The sequence below is a fragment of the Dryobates pubescens genome, chromosome 29 (assembly GCF_014839835.1).
Source record: "Dryobates pubescens isolate bDryPub1 chromosome 29, bDryPub1.pri, whole genome shotgun sequence".
Taxonomy (NCBI): Eukaryota; Metazoa; Chordata; class Aves; order Piciformes; family Picidae; genus Dryobates; species Dryobates pubescens.
The window spans coordinates 10,889,958-10,910,398 of NC_071640.1; the positions used below are offsets into that span (position 1 = coordinate 10,889,958).

Genomic DNA, 20,441 nt, shown 5'->3' on the forward strand with positions numbered 1-20,441 from the left:
TTCACACCATGAGTGCCTCCCTGCCACTTCCAGCACCACTTCCTTGCATTGCCATGCTCCCCCTCAGACACCCAACCCCCACTGAGCAACAGGAGGAGCACAGCCTTCGGGGTGCAGCTGAACCCCTACTCACCCCAAAGTCAAAGCAGTTGAATGAAGAGTGGAAGTAATTCCTCGGCCCCAGCCCATACATCTTCAGAGACATCTCGGTGAGGAACAGCCCCAGAAAGACAAACTCTGCAAAATCTGCAAACAGGAGAAAGGCATTGAATTAGTGCACAAGCCCTTGGCTGGCAGGTGAGCTTGTGTGGGGAACAGAGGCAACTGTTGACAAGGCAGCCTGCCTCCTGCCAGAGGAAAGTGATAGAATCCTGGAATTGTCAGGGCTGGAAGGGAGCTCAAGGCTCAGCCAGTCCCAACCCCCCTGCCATGGCCAGGGACACCTCACACCACAGCAGGTTGCTCACAGCCACCTCCAGCCTGGCTGCAAACACCTCCAGGCAGGAGGCTTCCACCACCTCCCTGGGCAACCTGTGCCAGGCTCTCACCACCCTCCTGGGGAACAACTTCTTCCTCACATCCAAGCTGAATCTACCCACTTCTAGTTTTGCTCCATCCCCCCCAGTCCTATCCCTCCCTGACACCTTCAAAAGTCCCTCCCCAGCTTTCCTGTAGCCCCCTGCAGACACTGGAAGGCCACAATGAGGTCTCCTTGGAGCCTTCTCTTCCCTAGACTGAACAGCCCCAACTCCCTCAGTCTTTCCTCCTAGCAGAGCAGCTCCAGCCCTCTGCTCATCCTCGTGGCCCTCTAATCATCCTCTTGCATTGCCTTTGCAATGGCAAACAAGACCCCCAGGACAGCTTCCCATCATTATTTCTGGATGCACATGAGCTGCATTCAACCTTCAAGAGCTGAGAGGGACTGTTTTGATGTGTGCTGGGGGGGGGGGGTGGGGGGTGCTGTGAGCATTAACTAACATCCTCATCCTCTTTGTGAAAGGATTTCAAAAGGAAGCTCTGGGCCCTGGTAGTTCTAAAGGATTCATTTAATTGCACAGAGAAATGGCTTGCAAATGAAGGGTTGGGGATTCTGTACCTCCATCAGCTGGGCACTTCTGGGAGCAGGCTGGAAGCTTTTGTGTCAGCCTCTCATGATAAAAATACCTCCACAGCCAACTGCAGGCTGGGAGAGCTCGTGCTCAGAGGTGTTGTGCCTACTGTCAGCACACAGCCACACTGCTTTTTATTATGCCTCCCTAACCAGAGCATTAAGGAAGAGCAAACTCTGCCTCCTCCAGCTTCACACATCACAGGCAAATAGGCTGATGGGAAAAATGTATTGCCCAAGATGAAACAAAAGGCAGAAAGAACCTTGCTGGAGACTTCCACCTGGAGTTTTTAGGATATGAAGCTACAGCAGACACTGCCTTTGGCATTTGAAGCCAGGGGAGTTTAGATCTGAAGGCCAAAAAGCAACAGCAGCAACCAGCAAAACAAACAGGAAAAGGGCAAAACCCCTTCACCCTCCCCCAGACATACCAAGCAGCATAAGGTAAACCTCTCCCTCCAGAGACAAGATCATAGTATCATAGAATCAGTCAGGGTTGGAAGGGACCACAAGAATCATCCAGTTCCAAGCCCCCTGCCATGGGCAGGGACACCCCACACTAGATCAGCCTGGCCAGAGCCTCATCCAGCCTGGGCTTAAACACCTCCAGGGATGGGGCCTCAACCACCTCCCTGGACAACCCATTCCAGGGCTTCACCACTCTCATGGGGAAGAACTTCCTCCTCACCTCCAGCCTGAATCTCCCCACCTCCAGCTTCATTCCCTTCCCCCCAGTCCTATCAATCCCTGACATCCTGAGCAGTCCCTCCCCAGCCTTCTTGGAGCCCCCTTCAGATACTGGAAGGCCACAATTAGGTCAACTCAGAGCCTTCTCTTCCCCAGACTGAACAGCCCCAACTCCTTCAGTCTGTCCTCAAGATGAGGGAAAGAATCAAGCTTCAAAGGGTGGAGACTGATCACATCACTTGGTGCAGTGGAGCAGGCTCTGGGATGCCCTAGCAGTACAGATGCCACAGGAGAAGTCATCTTCTGTGACTGCAGTTGTACAGCTCCTGGGTCCTGCACTTGGGTCCCAACAACCCCATGCAGTGCTCCAGGCTTGGGGCAGAGTGGCTGGCAAGTGGGGGGCCTGGGGGTGCTGGTTGACAGCCAGGGTGTGTCCAGGTGGCCAAGAAGGCCACCAGCAGCCTGGCCTGGATCAGCAATGGTGTGGCCAGCAGGAGCAGGGAAGTGATCCTGCCCCTGTACTGGGCACTGGTGAGACCATGCCTTGAATGCTGGGTTCAGTTGTGGGCTCCTCGCTCTAAGAAGGACACTGAGGGGGTGCAGCAGAACCAGACAAGGGCAACAAAGCTGGAGAAGGGTCTGGGGAGAGGTCTGGGCAAGGGTCAGGGCTCAGCAGGGCTGGTGAGGAGCAGCTGATGGGATGATTCAGTGTGGAGAAGAGGAGCCTGAGGGGAGACATCATTGCTCTTCAAGCACCCTGAAAGGAGGTTTGAGTGAAGTAGGGGTTGGTCTCCTCTCCCTTGTAGCAGGTGATGGAAGGAGAGGCCCTCACACTGCAGCAGGTTGCTCACAGCCACCTCCAGCCTGGCTGCAAACACCTCCAGGCATAAGGCTCCCACCACCTCCCTGGGCAACCTGTGCCAGGCTCTCACCACCCTCATGGGGAACAACTTCTTTCTCACATCCAATCTCAATCTCCCCACTTCAAGTTTTGCTCTATCCCCCCCAGTCCTCTCACTCCCTGACACCCTCAAAAGTCCCTCCCCAGCTTTCTTGGAGCCTCCTTCAGATACTGGAAGGCTACAGTTAAGTCTCCTTGGAGTCTTCTCCAGACTGAACAACCCCAACTCTCTCAGTCTGTCCTCACTGCAGAGCAGCTCCAGCCCTCTGCTCACCCTCGTGGCCCTTCTCTGGACACCTTCCAGCACCTTCAGATTCTTCCTGCAATAGGGGCTCCAGAAGTGGGCACAGAGCTCCAGGTGTGGTCTCAGCAGAGCAGAGCAGAGGGGGAGAATCCCCTCCCTGGCCCTGCTGGCTCTTCACAGAATCACCAAGGCTGGAAGAGACCTCAAAGATCATCCAGTCCAACCTCTCACCACAGACCTCATGACTAATCCTTGGCACCAAGTGCCACATCCAATCCCCTCTTGAACACCTCCAGGTTTGGTGACTCCACCACCTCCCTGGGCAGCACATTCCCATGGCCAACAACTCTCTCAGGGAAGAACTTTCTCCTCACCCCCAACCTAAATTTCCCCTGGCACAGCTTGAGACTGTGCAGCCCAGGATGTGATTTGGTTCCTGGGCTGCAAGTGCTCACTGCTGGCTCCTGTTGAGCTTCAAAAATCCTTTCAAAGTGCACAGCTTTCACTCCATTCACCACCCTGCACATCCCCACTGGCAGAGCTTGGCTGCTCCAGGTCCTCCTCCCATCGCTGCTTGCCTTTGGAAAGGCCTTGGGAAATGCAGCTTCAATGAGCCCAAAAGCAAAAGAGGCTTTCAGTTCTAACTGAAAACCAGGCAGGAAATAGCATGGGCATGAAGCTGAACTGAAATCCAGGATGCATTAACTAGATGAGAAGGGTTCTATTAACACTTCAGTGAGGAGCCTGTGAGGACACTTCTGCCAACACCTGCAATAGGAAAGGGAATACCAAGAGGATATTAATTATACCCTGGAACCTCCTCTCCTTGAAAACAGGAGACTGTGAAGGGCAAAATGTTCACACTTGAGGACTAAGATGACAAAGTAGGAGGTCTGCAGACTTCTCAGCCTTTTTCCTACCAAGAGGAGGGCTCCATCCTCTGGGTCTTGGGGCCCAGGGGAAGGCTGATGGACACCTGAAGAATCACAGAATGTTAGAGGTTGGAAGGGACCTCTGGAGGTCCTCCAGTCCAACCCCCCCTGCCAAAAGCAGGATCACCTGGGGTAGGCCACACAGGAATGCAGCCAGGTGGGTCTTGAAAGCCTCCACAGAAGGAGCACTGAAGAAGCAGCACTGAAGGAATTTCATAGAATTATAGAATCATAGAATCAATGAGGTTGGAAAAGACCTCAGAGATCAGCAAGTCCAACCTGTCACCCAACACATCCTGACAACTAAATCATGGCACCGAGTACCACATCCAATCCCCTCCTGAATACCTCCAGGGATGGGGACTCCACCACCTCCCTGGGCAGCACATCCCAATGGCCAAGCTCTCTTGCTGGGAAGAACTTTCTCCTCACCTCCAGCCTAAACCTCCCTTGGCACAGCTTGAGACTGTGTCCTCTTGTTCTGGTGCTGCTTGCCTGGCAGAAAAGACCAACCCCCACCTGGCTACAACCTCCCTGCAGGGAGCTGTAGAGAGCAAGAAGGTCTCCCCTGAGCCTCCTCTTCTGCAGGCTAAGCAACCCCAGCTCCCTCAGCCTCTCCTCCCAGGGCTGTGCTCCAGACCCCTCCCCAGCTTTGTTGCCCTTCTCTGGACACCTTCCAGCATCTCAACATCTTTCCTAACCTGAGGAGTCCAGAACTGGACCCAGGACTCAAGGTGAGGCCTCAGCAGTGCTCCACACAGGGGCACAATGCTCACACCTGCACCTTGCTATGATTTTCTCTCCTTTCTAACATCAGACAACAGCTCAGAGAGCAAACTGTTGCTTGCAGCAGAAGGGATCCCAGAGGCAGGAGTGATCCAGTTACCTGGCAACCCATCTGCCTACACCAGTGCAGGGAAAGGGAGCAGGGGAGCCAGTGTCAGGCAGAGACTGTGAGAGTTGTCAAGGCCAATAACCAAAATACAGAATGGCTAAAAGCACATCTTCAGTGGCATTGGAGTTCCTTGCACCTAATTAGAACTGACAGATCTGTTATGTGGGAAGAATGTTAAAAGCCTTAATTATTAATTACTGGCCCTGTAAATCAGGAGTTTCCAGGCCAGATCCTCAGTTTCCATTCTGCACCCTACCTACTTGAGGGGATTGAGTCCATCATCAGCAAGTTTGCAGATGACAGCAAGTTGGGAGCAGGAGTTGATCTGTTAGAGGGCAGAAGGGCTCTGCAGAGGGACCTTGCCAGGCTGGACAGATGGGCAGAGGCCAACAGGATGGCATTCAACAAGTCCAAGTGCCAGGGGCTGCACTTTGGCCACAGCAACCCCAGGCAGAGCTACAGGCTGGGGGTAGAGTGGCTGAGAGCTGCCAAACAGAGGGACCTGGGGGTGCTGATGGACAGCTGCCTAAACATGAGCCCAGGGGGCCAAGAAGGCCAAGGGCATCCTGGCCTGCATCAGGACCAGTGTGGCCAGCAGGAGCAGGGAAGTCCTTGTGCCCTGTGCCCAGCACTGCTTAGGCCACATCTTGAGTCCTGTGTCCAGTTCTGGGTCCCTCAGTTTAAGAAGGGCATTGAGAGACTTGAAGGTGTCCAGAGAAGGGCAACAAGGCTGGGGAGGGGTCTGGAGCACAGCCCTGGGAGGAGAGGCTGAGGGAGCTGGGGTTGCTTAGCCTGCAGAAGAGGAGGCTCAGGGGAGACCTTCTTGCTCTCTCCAACTCCCTGAAGGGAGGTTGGAGCCAGCTGGGGGTTGGTCTCTTCTGTCAGGCAAGCAGCACCAGAACAAGAGGACACAGTCTCAAGCTGTGCCAGGGGAAGTTTAGGCTGGAGGTGAGGAGAAAGTTCTTCCCAGCAAGAGAGCTTGGTCATTGGGATGTGCTACCCAGGGAGGTGGTGGAGTCCCCATCCCTGGAACACCATCTAATCAACTAAACCATGGCACCAAGTGCCTCATCCAGGCTCTTTTTAAACACTTCAGTAATGGTGACTCCACCACCTCCCTGGGCAGCACATTCCCATGGCCAAGCTCTCTATGAAGAATTTCTTCCTAACATCCAGCCTAAACCTCCCCTGGCACAGCTTGAGACTGTGTCCTCTTGTTCTGGTGCTGGTTTCCTGGGAGAAGAGACCAACCCCTACCTGGCTACAACCTCCCTTCAGGGAGTTGCAGAGAGCAAGAAGGTCTCCCCTGAGCCTCCTCTTCTGCAGGCTAAGCAACCCCAGCTCCCTCAGCCTCTCCTCCCAGGGCTGTGCTCCAGACCCCTCCCCAGCTTTGTTGCCCTTCTCTGGACACCTTCAAGTCTCTCAATGCCCTTCTTAACCTGAGGAGCCCAGAACTGGACACAGGACTCAAGGTGTGGCCTAAGCAGTGCTGAGCAGAGGGCACAAGGACTTCCCTGCTCCTGCTGGCCACACTGTTGCTGATGCAGGCCAGGATGCCATTGGCCTTCTTGGCCAGCTGGGCACCCTGCTGGCTCATGTTCAGCTGCTGTCCACCAGTACCCCCAGGTCCCTCTCTGCCTGGCTGCTCTCAGCCACTCTGACCCCAGCCTGTAGCTCTGCATGGGGTTGTTGTGGCCAAAGTGCAGCCCCTGGCACTTGGACTTGTTGAATGCCATCCTGTTGGCCTCTGCCCATCTGTCCAGTCGGTCGAGGTCACTGTGCAGAGCCCTTCTGCCCTCTAAGTGATCAACTCCTGCTCCCAGCTTGGTGTCCTCTGCAAATTTGCTGCTGACTGTCTCAATCCTCTAAGCAGCAGAAGCTGCATTTCAGCAGGCAGCAGATGCTGCCAATCACAGCACTGTGAGGACAAGGGGAGGAGGCAAGGGAAAGATGGCCCTGCTGAAACCCTTGGGCAGGAGGAGGTGCCTGGCAATGAATCAGCTTCTCCAGCACATGGATCTGAACCATGAATTCTTCTGCCATGACCCTGCCCATAACCATGGGAAATGTAATTTCTCTGTTTGGACCTCCTGGTGTTCAGCCCCCACTTGTAATTTAATCTGCCTTAAGCAGATGCATTTTGTAATGTGATTGAAGAGGGGGAAAAAAACAATCCCAACCCTTTGATACAAACACTCAATTTATTTCATCTCAAATCTGTGCTGCTGGCAAAGGCCAGGCCAGCATCCTTTTTGCCCTAGATGTCTCAATGAGATAGTTAGCAGCTCTCTTTTGTCAATCACCCAGGCATTAATTACATCTGTGCCCCATCTCCAAGTCCAATCTCATTAGGAGCAGGTGTTGAGCCATCCAGAGGGACCAGGACAGGCTGGAGAGGTGGAGGGGAGGAGAATCTCATGAGGTTCAACATGGCAAAGTCCAAGGCCTGCATCTAGGTGGGGGCAATTCTAGATATCAAAGCTGGCTGGGGGATGATGACATTGAGAGCAGCCCTGCAGAAAGAGACTTGGGAGTGCTGGCAGGTGAGAAGCTGGACATGAGGCAGCAATGGGCACTGGCAGCACAGAAGGCCAATGACAGCCTGGGCTGCATCAAAAGCAGCATGGCCAGAGATGGAGAGAGGGGATCCTGCCCCTCTGCTCTGGGGAGACCTCACCTGCAGGGCTGTGTCCAGCTATGGGACCCCCAACACAAGAGAGACATGGACCTGGTGGAGTGGCCACAAAGATGACCAGAGGCTGGAAAACCTCTCCTATGGGCACAGGCTGAGAGAGTTGGGGCTGTTCAGCCTGGAGAAGAGAAGGCTGCAGGGAGACCTTAGAGCTGCATTTCAATATTAGAAGGGGACCTCCAGGCAGGCTGGGGAGGGACTGTTCAGAAGGGCCTGTGGGGATAGGCTGAGGGGCAGTGGTTGGAAACTGCAACAGGGCAGGGCTAGGTTGGGCATCAGGAGGAAGTTCTGCACAATCAGGATGGTGAAATACTGCAACAGGTTGCCCAGAGAGGTGGTGGAGGCCTCATCCCTGGAGACATTCAAGCTCAGACTTGATGTGGCCTTGAGCAGCCTGATCTAGTTGGAGATGTCCCTACTGCCTGCAGGGGGGTTGGACAAGGTGACCTTTGGGGGTGCCTTCCAAAGCAATGCAATCTGTGGAGCTGACACTCTGGCTTCCTCTCCTCATCCTCCTCACAGGCAAAACCAAGCAGGAGCAGAACCTCCTCACACATTAAACCAAGCAGGAGCAGAACCTCCTCACACATTAAACCAAGCAGCAGAAGAACCTCCTCACACATTAAACCAAGCAGCAGAAGAACCTCCTCACACATTAAACCAAGCAGGAGCAGAACCTCCTCACACATCAAACCAACCAGCAGCAGAACCTCCTCACACATCAAACCAACCAGCAGCAGAACCTCCTCACACATCAAACCAAGCAGCAGCAGAACCTCCTCACACATCAAACCAACCAGCAGCAGAACCTCCTCACACATCAAACCAACCAGCAGCAGAACCTCCTCACACATCAAACCATCCAGGAGCAGAACCTCCTCACACATCAAACCAACCAGCAGCAGAACCTCCTCACACATCAAACCATCCAGGAGCAGAACCTCCTCACACATCAAACCATCCAGGAGCAGAACCTCCTCACACATCAAACCAACCAGCAGCAGAACCTCCTCACACATCAAACCATCCAGGAGCAGAACCTCCTCACACATCAAACCAAGCAGCAGCAGAACCTCCTCACACATCAAACCAACCAGCAGCAGAACCTCCTCACACATTGAACCAACCAGCAGCAGAACCTCAGCAAAAAACCCTACCACATCCTCCTCTGTGACAAAGCAGAGATGGGCTGCTCAGCAGACATAAATAAATCTGCTCTGCTCAGGAAGCCTTTTCCTCCCAACTGCAGATGCTGCACATTTCCATCCGGAGGGAGCTGGCGATCTGCTCCCCCAGCAAACACAACAGCATCCAAACCAGCCCTGATTGCACCAAACACATGGCTCAGCACTGCCTGCTACAAGGGGGAAGCTGTGCTCAGGCCATAATGGCTAAAATACTGTTTTCAGCTATTGTGTTTATCAGAAAGGAGAGGGCTTGTTTGCAGACAGAGAGGTTCAGGAGCGAGTTGAGGATCATCACAGCATTAGCTGGAGGAACGTGGAAGGGGAAGCCTGATGAGAGGGCTTCCAAGTGAAAACTTATCTAGTCCTAGAACCTTCTGTCCATAGTCCTTAAAGCCCACCCCACAGAGTGGGGTTAGGTCCTTTCACTTCATGTGTTGCCCTTGATGGCAAATAGCTCTTGCCAAAAGCAGCTGCTGCTGCACCATGCCCAAGCTCCTGCTGAAATCACAGGACCTTAGGGGTTGGAAGGCACCTCCAGAGATCATCCAGTCCAACCCCCCTGCCAGGGCAGGCCACACAGGAAGGCATCCAGCTGGGTTTGGAATCTCCCCAGAGAAGGAGACTCTACAACCTCTCTGGGCAGCCTGCTCCAGGCCTCCAGCAACCCTCACAGTGAATTTCCCTTGTGTTCCCCATGGCACCTCCTCTGCTCCAGCTTGCCCCCAGTGCCCCTTGTGCTGTCCTTGGCCATCCCTGAGCAGAGCCTGGCTCTGTCCTCCCCACACTGCCCTGCACATCTTGAGCCCCAGCCATGAGGGCAGCCCTCAGCCTCCTCTGCTCCCAGCTCCCTCAGCCTGGCCTCACAGGGAGATGTTCCACTGCCTGCAGCAGCTCTGTGGCTCTGTGCTGGACTCTTTCAAGCAGTTCTGTGAGGTCCTTCTTGACCTGAGGGGTCCAGAACTGGACACAGTATTCCAGATGCAGCCTCAGCAGGGCAGAGCAGAGGGGGAGGAGAACCTCTCTCAACCTACTAACCACAGCCCTTGTAATCCACCCCAGGATGCCACTGGCCTTCTTGGCCCCAAGGGCACATTGCTGGCTCATGGGCATCCATCCATCCACCAGGAGCCCCAGGTCCCTCTCCTTTGTGCTGCTCTCCAGCAAATAAGGCTGAGCAGTTGTGTAGTAACTACCCAGTGACTGATCAGAGCCTGACCAACCTGGTGAGGAAACCAATCTAAGCCCCAGGCCCACTAGGAATGGTGCTGGGAGGGAAGCTATGTCCCTGCAACCAAATGAGGAGGCAGTGGACCTAGTTCATAAGCAGAGTGTGTGGACAGGAGGAAACCTCTTGTTGAACACAAGAGCTGAAGTGGGGTGCCCTCAGAGGCCAGAGAGCTCTGCTCCAGCCTTCTTCCATAGCTTTAGCCAGAGGAAGAGGAGACAACCACCAGCACCATCTCTCTGGCCTCCTGCAGAGCCACAGGGCACACAAAAGTGTTCAGCTGTCTCCATACCAAGCTCCAAGCTTGCAACTTCTGCTGGAGCTGCAGCACAGTCCTGACTGGAATCCCCTTAATGCTGCACCTCCACTCTATGCCCCCCTCTTGGGTTTTGTTGGTTTGCTGCCCTCAGTTGAAGATGCATCTTTGCTCCTACTAGATCTCAGCAAGGCTTTCCTAGGCTGGAGTTGTCTTCTTCATACAGAAGCTTCTGGTTGGAAGAGACCTAAAGATCATCAAGTCCAACCATAACCTAACATCTGCCTGTATACAGCTCTCAAGCTATGTCCCCTAAGCACAGGGAGGTCATGGATGCCTCCTCCTTGGAGCTGTTCAAGGCCAGGCTGGAGGAGGCCTTGAGCAGTCTGGTCTAGTGGAAGGTGTCCCTGCCAGGACAGGATGGGTGGAACCAGATGATCTTCAAGACTGCTTCCAACACAACCCATTCCATGGATCTATGAATCCATGAACCTCCAGAGGTGGTGACTCCATCACCTCCCTGGGCAGTACTCTCCCTAGGAAAACTGCCACTCAAACAGAAGGCAATCATAGGTGGCTGCAAGGAATAAATACATTCATGGGGCACTGGCATTTATTTAACCCAAGGTCCATGCATGAGTGAGCAGGACAAGCCACAAGAGAACTCCTGCTGCAATTCAACACTGGAGTCCTTCCACAGAACCCCAGCATGCTGGGGGGCTGGAAGGGACCTGTGGGGATCACCCAGTCCCAACCCTCCTGCTAAAGCAGGGCACCCACAGGATCACAATGGCCAGCTGGGTTTGGAATCTCTCCACAGAAGGAGACTCCACAACCTCTCTGGGCAGCCTGCTCCAGGGCTCCAGCACCCTCACACCAATGAAGTTTCTCCTCCTTAAGTGAAGCCTCCTGGGTTCTTCCCACACAGGGAAGGAAAACTGCTGATGCAATGCAGGGATAATTGGAGGGGCAAGTATCACAGTATCACTAAGGCTGGAAGAGACCTCAAAGATCATCAAGTCCAACCTGTCACCACAGACCTCCTGACTAAACCATGGAACCAAGTGCCACATCCATTCCCCTCTTGAACACCTCCAGGGGTGGTGACTCCACTACCTCCCTGGGCAGCACATCCCAATGGTGAACGACTCTCTCGGTGCAGAACTTTCTCCTCTCCTCCAGCCTAAACTTCCCCTGACACAGCTTAAGACTGTGTCCTCTTGTTCTTGTGCTGCGTGCTAGAGAGAAGAGACCAACCCCTTCCTGGCTACAACCACCTTTCAGGTAGTTGTAGAGAGCAGGAGGTCTCCCCTGAGCCTCCTCTTCTCCAGGCTAAGCAACCCCAGCTCCCTCAGCCTCTCCTCCCAGGGCTGTGCTCCAGACCCCTCCCCAGCCTTGTTGCCCTTCTCTGGACACCTTCCAGTGTCTCAATGCCCCTTCTTAAACTGAGGGGCCCAGAACTGGACACAGAACTCCAGGTGTGGCCTAAGCAGTGCTGAGCACAGGGCACAAGGACTTCCCTGCTCCTGCTGGCCACACTGCTGCTGGTGCAGGCCAGGATGCCCTTGGCCTTCTTGGCCACCTGGACACACTGCTGGCTAGATACCTCTGCTAATGCACTCTGAGCAGCTCCACTGCTTTTGCTTGGATTAAGAAGCCAGCAAACCACTCCTGCCTGTGGCTGGGAAGGAATAAACCCCACACAATTCATGTGGAATCAAATAAAATTCCTATTAATGAATGGCTGAAGAGGGCTTGCAAAGGGCCACTCCTCAAGGACTGGAGCATGCCTGCTGTTCACCAGACCCCCAGACTCCAAAAGGATTGCTCATCAACTCTTTCAGTGAGCCTAAAGCAAGCCCCAAGCCCCTTTCTAAAGCTCCTTTCCCCAAAAGCAGTTGCAGCACTGTGGAGCTTCAAGCAGGCAAAGCTAATCAGAACAATTCAAGAACAGCAAAGTTAAAAAGAAAAGACCAAAGATGGAGGGGGGGGTGGGAAATAAATCAATGCAGACCTGGAGGCTTTTTACCAACTGTTCTTTAAGTAAAATTAATTTGTAATGTAATTAAACTTCTCCCCAGAGGGACAGGTATAATTGAATTAGAGGTGCCTGGGTAGAGTTGCAGGGTTGAGCAGATCCTCCCAGGCTTTGCTGAGCTGCTCTCCAGCTGCTGCAGTTGACAAAGCTCCTCAGCAGTTCATTTCTGAGCCCTTCCAACAAAACAACAGAATCAGAATCAGCAAGGCTGGAAAAGACCTCTGAGGTCACTGAGCCCAGCTGGAACCCAGCTACCACGGCCACTAGACTGCATCCTGAACCACCACATCTACACAGGCTTGGAGAAGTCCTCTAAGACCATCAGGTGCAACCAACAACCCACCCCCACCATGGCCATCAAAGCAAGGCCCCAGGTGCCATGGCCACAGGTTTCTTGAACACCTCCAGGGCTGGGGACTCCACCACCTCCCTGGGCAGCCTGTGCCAATCCCTGACCACTCTTGCAGCAAAGAAACTTTTCTTGATCTCCAACCTAACCCTCCCCTGGCACAATCTGAGGCCTCTCCTTCCACCACCTGACACAAGGGAGAAGAGACCAACCCCCACCTTATTCAAACCTCCTTTAAGGGAGCTGTAGAGAGCAATGAGGTCTCGCCCTCAGGCTCCTCTTCTCCAGACTGAACAACCCCAGCTCCCTCAGCTGCTTCTCACCAGCCCTGGTGAGCTCTGGCTCTTCTCCAGACCCTTCCCCAGGCCCTTCCCCAGCTTTGTGGCCCTTCCCTGATCCTGTTCCAGCCCCTCCTTTCCTCTCTTTCTACCACCTGATACCAGGGGAGGTTTAGGCTGGAGGTGAGGAGAAAGTTCGTCCCAGCAAGAGACATTGGCCATTGGGATGTGCTGCCCAGGGAGGTGGTGGAGTCCCCATCCCTGGAGGTGTTCAAGAGAGGACTGGATGTGGCACTTTAGTTAGTTAGTTTAGTTTAGTTAGTCAGGAGGTGTTGGGTGACAGGTTGGACTTGATGATCTCTGAGGCCTTTTCCAACCTTATTGATTGTATGATTCTATGGTTCTAGGTATCTTTAATGATCTAAGCCAAAAAATATGAAGTTAGACTGAAATATTTTGGAGTGTTTGTTTTGGTTTTTCTCTTCCCTTAGTCTTCTGTTTGCTTGCTTCAGAACTCTAACTGAGCAAATTCTGAATGAGCTACACCTGAGTAGCAAGTGCTGAACAAATCATTTGCTCCTGGCTGTTTTTCAGAGTCTGAAGAGGCCAGTGCAATGCCACAGAATCCCAGTGTGGTGAGGGTTGGAAGGGACCACCCAGTCCAACCCCCTTGCTAAAGCAGGGCACCCACAGCAGCTTGCCCAGGATCATAATGGCCAGCTGGGTTTGGAATCGCCCCACAGGAGATTCCACAACCACTGTGGGCAGCCTGCTCCAGGTCTCCAGCACCCTCACACCAAAGAATTTTCTCCTCCTGTTCAGGTGGAACCTCCTGGGTTTCAGTTTGTGCTTGTTTCCCTTTGTCCTGTGGCAAGGCACCACTGAACAGAGTCTGGTCCAATCCTCTAGCCCTCTACCCTTTAGCACTGCTCAGATCCGCTCTCAGGCTGCTCTTCTCCAGACTCAGCACCCCCAGGGCTCTCAGCCTTTCCTCCTCAGAGATGCTCCAGGCCCCTCAGTATCTTTGCAGCCTCCACTGAACTGTCTCTTTAACTGGGCAGCCCACAGCTGGCCCCAGTTCTCCAGATGAGGCTTCACTAGGGCAGAGCAGAGGCTGAAGAGAACCTGCCTTGACCGGCTGGCCACAGTCTCCTCAACACATCCCAGGAGACCATTGGCTTTTTTGGCCATGGGGGCACATTGCTGGCTCATGGGGAACTTATTGTCCACCAGCCCTCCCAGGTCCTTCTTTTTTGGAGCTGTTCTTCTACAGGGCAGCCCTCACCTGGGCTGGTACAGGAGGCCATTCCTGCCCCAGCCCAGGACTCTATGCTTGCCCCTGTTGAACTTAAGGAGGTTCCTCAGACTTCAGAAACCACCTCTCCATCCCTTCCGTGGCAGTTTTAGGCTATGCCTTTAGAGTTTTTCACAGATCTGGAGCAGAACAGTAGTGAAATGCAACTCAATCACTAGTGATAAAGAGAATGCTAAACAATTCCAGTGGAGAGAGATCTACCACACGAATGGTTGCCTCTCCAAACCCAACCTCTCTGAACTGATCCTCTCTGAACCAAACCTCTCCGAACCTCTCCTTGCCAAATCTCTCTCAACCTCTCCAAACCGAACTGAACCTTTCTGAACCTCTCTAAACCTCTCCAAACTGAACCTCTCCGAACCGCTCCAAACCGAACCTCTCCAAACCAAACCTCTCCGAACCTCACCTCTCTGAACTGAACCTCTCCGAACCGAACCAAACCTCTCCGAACCTCTCCAAACCGAACCTCTCCGAACCGAACCAAACCTCTCCGAACCAAACCAAACTGAACGTCTCCGAACCGAACCTGTCCGAACCTCTCCAAACCAAACCTCTCCGAACCGAACCTCTCTGAACTGAACCTCTCCGAACCGAACCAAACCTCTCCGAACCTCTCCAAACCGAACCTCTCCGAACCTCTCCAAACTGAACGTCTCCGAACTGAACCTGTCCGAACCTCTCCAAACCAAACCTCTCCGAACCGAACCTCTCTGAACTGAACCTCTCCGAACCAAACCAAACCTCTCCGAACCTCTCCAAACCGAACCTCTCCGAACCTCTCCAAACTGAACGTCTCCGAACTGAACCTGTCCGAACCTCTCCAAACCAAACCTCTCCGAACCGAACCTCTCCGAACCGAACCAAACCTCTCCGAACCTCTCCAAACCGAACCTCTCTGAACCTCTCCTCGCCGAATCTCTCTGAACCTCTCTGAACCTCTCTGAACCTTTCTGAACCTCTCCAAACTGAACCAAACCTCTCTGAGCCTCTCTGAACTGAACCTCTCCAAACCAAACCTCTCCGAACCTCTCCTCACCAAATCTCTCTGAACCTCTCCGAACTGAACTGAACCTTTCTGAACCTCTCCAAACCTCTCCAAACCGAACCTCACCTCACCAAACCTCTCCGAACCAAACCTCTCCGAACCAAACCTTTCTGAACCTAACCAAACCTCTCCGAACCTCTCCAAACCGAACCTCTCCAAACCGAACCTCTCCAAACTGAACCTCTCTGAACCGAACCTCTCCGAACCTCTCCTGTCCGAACCTCTCACAAACTGAACCTCTCTGAACCTCTCCTAACCAAACCTCTCCGAACCTCTCCAAACCAAACCTCTCTGAACCTAACTGAACCTCTCCAAACCTCTCCTGTCCGAACCTCTCTGAACCGAACCTCTCTGAACCTCTCCAAACCAAACCTCTATGAACCTCTCCGAACCTAACAAAACCAAACCTCTCCAAACCTCTCCGAACCAAACCAAACCTCTCTGAACCTCTCCTCTCCTCCCCTCCCTTCCCCTCTCCTCTCTGAACTTCTCCTCTCTGAACCTGCCCTCTCTTCTCTGAACCTGTCCTCACCTCTCCTCTCTGAACCTCTCCTCTCTCTTCTCCACTGTGGAGGTTACTGACTTGCTCCTGCTTGACCGTGGCTGCACCGTTTGGTTAGGTCTAACGGCAACTTTCTCTGCTCCTTTCTCCCTTTTGTACAGGGGGGGTGGGGACGGGGCAGAAAAGGAGAAGCTAACAGCTAATAGAGCAGGGGGCTTCCTGTGCTGTTTGCTGACTGCAAGCATTGCAAGTCCTGTCTATTGTGGACACATTCACTGCATTCCATTGCAGAGTGTAGTCTTTGCTTCCAAGTACAGCTCTCATTGGCTTCCAGCTGAGCTGGGCTGGTTAATGAGGTGGTGGGGAAATTTCACCCCTTCAGAAGGGGAAGCTTGCAGTGTCCCAGCCTTCCCTGGCACCACACCAGCCCACAGCCTTCATTAAACTGAGCACCACCCTCTTTCCCTCGCCCTCCACATCGTCTTAAAACAGGCTGAGTGAGGTCAGTGTAACCTCAGTGTAACGCTGCCGTGTGTCAAGGCTTTGATTGCAGGAAGCTGCCTTCATTTATTATTCATCACAGAACCAAAAAAACCCTCAACCACCCAACCCCAAACAACATAAACTCTACAATTTCAAACAACAACAAAAAACTATCATCCTTCAAAAGCACTTCTGGACGAGCTGAAGCTTGAACTGAGGGGCAGCCCCAGGAACCGAGCTCAAATACACTCCAATCTTCTGCAGAGTGTGCTTTCCATCCCAGCTGCACACATTTGCACAGAAGGGCATCATGACATCTACTCCATCTAATCACACACCATGAGTAAGGGAAGCATGAGCAGCAAGAGGGAGGGTGGGGAAAAAAAGGCCCTTCTGTAAAGCTGCAGCCCCTGAAAAACGTGGCAATAACTGCTCCAAGTGTCGTGAGGTAACCTACACGGAGCACAGAGAGGTGGGGGTTGTCTCCCAGGTAGTGCTGGGCTTTGCAAATGCTGCTGGCAGGGAATCCCAGAGTGCTGGCTGGGAAATGCAGCCAGAGAGGGGCAATACCCCTTCTGGCATGGCAAGGGCAGAGATGGGCACCACCAGATTCCTCAGGGAATTCCAGTACCTGGGGTGGAGATCAGAGCAGCCAGGAGAGAACATGAGTGGGAGCAGAGACTTTGGTGGGAAAGCAACAAAAACTGTTTCCTTATTGTAGGAAAAGGAAGAGAGTGGCAAGGAAGAGCAGCAGCTTTAACCTCCCCTCTGTGAGTGGGAAATGCAGCCAGGGAGGGGCAAAAGCCCTTCTGGCATGGCAAGGGCAGAGATGGGCACTGTGGGGATGTTCAGCCATGCAGGGCAATCATCACCACTGACAGTGCTGCCTTTAGTTTCTTAGGAACCCCTTTCCTGGTACAGATTTTGACCTTTCTGCATAGAATCATCAGGAAGAAATCCTTTCCAGTGAGGGTGAGGAGACACTGAACAGGTTGCCCAGGAAGGCTTTGGCTGCTCCCTTCCTGAAGGCACTTCAGGTTTGACGAGACCTTGAGCCGCCTGATCTAGTGGGAGGTGTCCCTGCCCATGGCAGTGGGGTTGGAACTAATCTTTAAGGTCCCTTCCAACCCACAGCAGCTTGCTCAGGACTGCAATATCCAGGCAGGTTTAGAAACTCTCAAGAGAAGGAGACTCTACAGCTGATCCCTTTAAAACTGCTTTCAGCTTTATGCCACTTTTAAACTACAAAACAACCCCAAACAACAGAGATTCAGCCTAAACAGAAGGAAGATATTTTTTACACTGAGGGTGGTGAGACCCTGGCCCAGGTTTCCCAGAGAGGTGGTAGATGCCCTATCCCTGGAACCATTCCAGGTCAGGTTGTCTGGAGCTCTGAGCAACCAGCTCTAGTTGCAGATGTCCCTGCTGGCTGCCAGAGGGGTTGGATTGGATGACCTTTAAAGCTTCCAACCCAAACCATCCTATGGTTCTCTGATCCCAGGGATACCAGAGCAGGCAGAGCTTTAAGTATGTCCACAAGAGAAATCACCCATGGGTGCAGAGCAGCTGCAGAGTGGGATGAATTCTGAAGTTGTCTGGGCACACTCTGATTAAACAGAGAGCTCTGTCTTTGCCCAAGGACAGAGCCAATCCCCCTCCTTCCCTGAAACCTGCTGCAGAGCAAATTCTCCTGCCATGCTGCAAGATTTAGATGTGATTGATGTCAAGTTTCAGATAACATTCAGGATAACTTTCCCATCTCAAAGCAGTATCATGGCCTGCTAGGGATTTTCTGAACTGCATGACTCAGTTACTCCTGAGTGACTAGAGCCACTCATTACAGCACTTTCAGATCCTCCTCTGAGTGAAGGTGAAGAGCAGAGCTCGTGAGGATGTGACAGCAGTGCTGGGAGTCATCAAGCATGCAGAACCTGCAAGGTCCTGAATCTGGGTTGGGGCAATCCCAAGCGCTGATACAGGCTGGGCAGGGGCTGGCTTGAGAGCAGTCCTGAAGGAAAGGACCTGGGGGTGCTGGTGGAGGAGAAGCTCAACAGGAGCCAGCAGAGAGCACTTGCAGCCTAGAAAGCAAATCACATCCTGGGCTTCAGCAAGAGAAGCAGAGCCAGCAGGGCCAGGGAGGTGATTCTTCCCCTCTACTCCTCTCTGGTGAGATCCCACCTGGAGCACTGTGTCCAGTTCTGGAGCCCCTAGTACAGGAAATGATCTGGAGGTGCAGGAAGGTGTCCAGAGAAGGGCCACAAGGATGAGCAGAGGGCTAGAGCTCCTCTGCTATGAAGACAGATTGGGAGAGTTAGGGCTATTCAGTCTGGAGAAGGGAAGGCTCCAAGGAGACCTTATTGTGGCCTTCCAGGATCTGAAGGGGGCTCAAGAACGCTGGAGAGGGACTTTTGAGGGTGCCAGGGAGTGATAGGACTGGGGGGATGGAGCAAAACTAGAAATGGGGAGATTGAGATTGGATGTGAGGAAGAAGTTGTTCCCCATGAGGGTGGTGAGAGCCTGGCACAGGCTGCCCAGGGAGGTGGTGGAAGCCTCCTGCCTGGAGGTGTTTGCAGCCAGGCTGGAGGTGGCTGTGAGCAACCTGCTGCAGTGTGAGGTGTCCCTGGCCATGGCAGGGGGGTTGGAGCTGGCTAAGCCTTGAGGTCCCTTCCAACCCTATGATTCTACAACCTCATCAGAGAAGAGGTGGAGCCCCCCAGTACTCACAGAGGGCAGTGGTGAGCTTCTCTGGCTGGTCGTAGTGCACCATGGCGACGCAGAGGGTGTTGAGGGCCACCACGCAGAGCACGACCCAGTAGAAGCTCTGAGCTTTCACCATGCGCCGGATGAAGAAGCGAAACATCTTCTCTTTCCTCCTGAAGTAGGATGAGCTCTCGTTCTTCCCACTCTTCAGACTGGCACGGGCAAAAGGAGACCCTGGGACAGAGAGAGGAGTCACCACACCGTTTGGCAGCAGGTGAGAGGCCAGAGGACGCTCCTGGGCGCGCGGGCCCTCTGCTAAGCACCAGCAACGCAGCTGAGCAGGAAGCGCAGTGACTATGGGCTGAGCGAGGGCGTCTTGCTTGTGATGACATTGTGAGGGATGAAGGCTGGGGTTTTAGGACTTCATGGATGAATGCCCAGCTCCACCACCTAGAGACACAGGGCTTCCAACCCTTTGAAGCCATCTTGCGTGTTCTGCTTGAAGTTAGGACTTTCGGGTTCCTGGGTGACCGAAGGGACAGAGCATTCCAAGCACAGAAGCGTCTCTGCCCATGGTGTGGAGCACACCCTCTGGGAGCTGGGTAGCAGCAAGAGGAAAGCTGGTCCCTCCTTCCCCTGCTCCAAGGACCAGGCAAAGACCCAGCCCTTACTACTCAGCTGAGTGAATGATCCTTATTTTACTCTCTGACTTCATCTAGCTCGACAGCAGAGGCCTCAGTCTGCCTCCACACACCGTGTTTTGGGTGCAGCGACCCATTTGTGCCAATCCTGCCTGTCCCAGCTGCATTTTGACTCTGCTCTGAAACCCTGGAGAAGAGTCAAAGGTTTAGCAATAGGAAGCTGACAGAAGAAACAACTCTAAATGTGAGCTCTGCCCCGGTGGCAGCCAGCACTATACAAACACACGATGAAAAGGCCACCTCCAGCCAGTGCTGAGGCAGGAGAGATCAGCACATGGGCAGTAACAGACATGTGGGTCTGTTGGAGTCCCTCTGCAACAGCCACAGGTGCTGTTAAAGCATGAAAACTGTGCCTGACACAGGTTGTCCACTACCTGCTTCATGCTGGGCTGGCAACCCTTCAGAAACTGCTGGAGAACTTAGTTTCAGGGTGGTTGCTGGCATGGTGCTATGCTATTGTCCTTCCCCATCATGGAAGGAGCATCCCAGCAGGTAGGGCTGAGCAGGACACACCCCATCCACTCTTGGCCCAAGCACCATTAGAGCAGATGGCTTGCATGGGCTGTGGTTGGCCATGGTTGAGTTACATGAGCCAAGTGTCCTGGCTGTGGCAGCCAGAGCGTGCTCGCTTGCACTGACACTGAGGAGGGGTGGGGGATCTCCCCCTCTTTCATCCTGCAATAACACTGAGCACAGCACCCATCCCAAGGGTGAAGCACCCAGGTATGCCAGCAGTGGGCTCTCCAAGCCTCCTGGCTACACAGGAGTGTGTTCCACAGCTGCTGCAGGAAGCAGACTCCCTGCTCCAGTTCACATTTCTGACCCTCCACCAAAACACCGAAGGCAGAGCTGGCCCTGGCCAAGCTTTGAACCAACTCCTTGCAGAAAGGCTCAGGGTGCTCT

At 53.5% G+C, this 20,441-nt stretch overlaps 1 protein-coding gene across 1 annotated transcript in view; it reads right to left on the reverse strand.

Moving 5' to 3' along the window:
• Positions 1 to 20,441, reverse strand: part of CACNA1B (calcium voltage-gated channel subunit alpha1 B) — a 432,602-nt gene that overhangs the window by 171,704 nt on the left and 240,457 nt on the right. Inside the window, exons 11-12 of the mRNA XM_054174438.1 lie at positions 18,862 to 19,071; positions 134 to 246 (exon numbers count right to left, since the gene is read on the reverse strand). Coding sequence (XP_054030413.1) covers positions 134 to 246; positions 18,862 to 19,071 — 323 coding nt within the window. The remainder of the gene's footprint in view (positions 1 to 133; positions 247 to 18,861; positions 19,072 to 20,441) is intronic.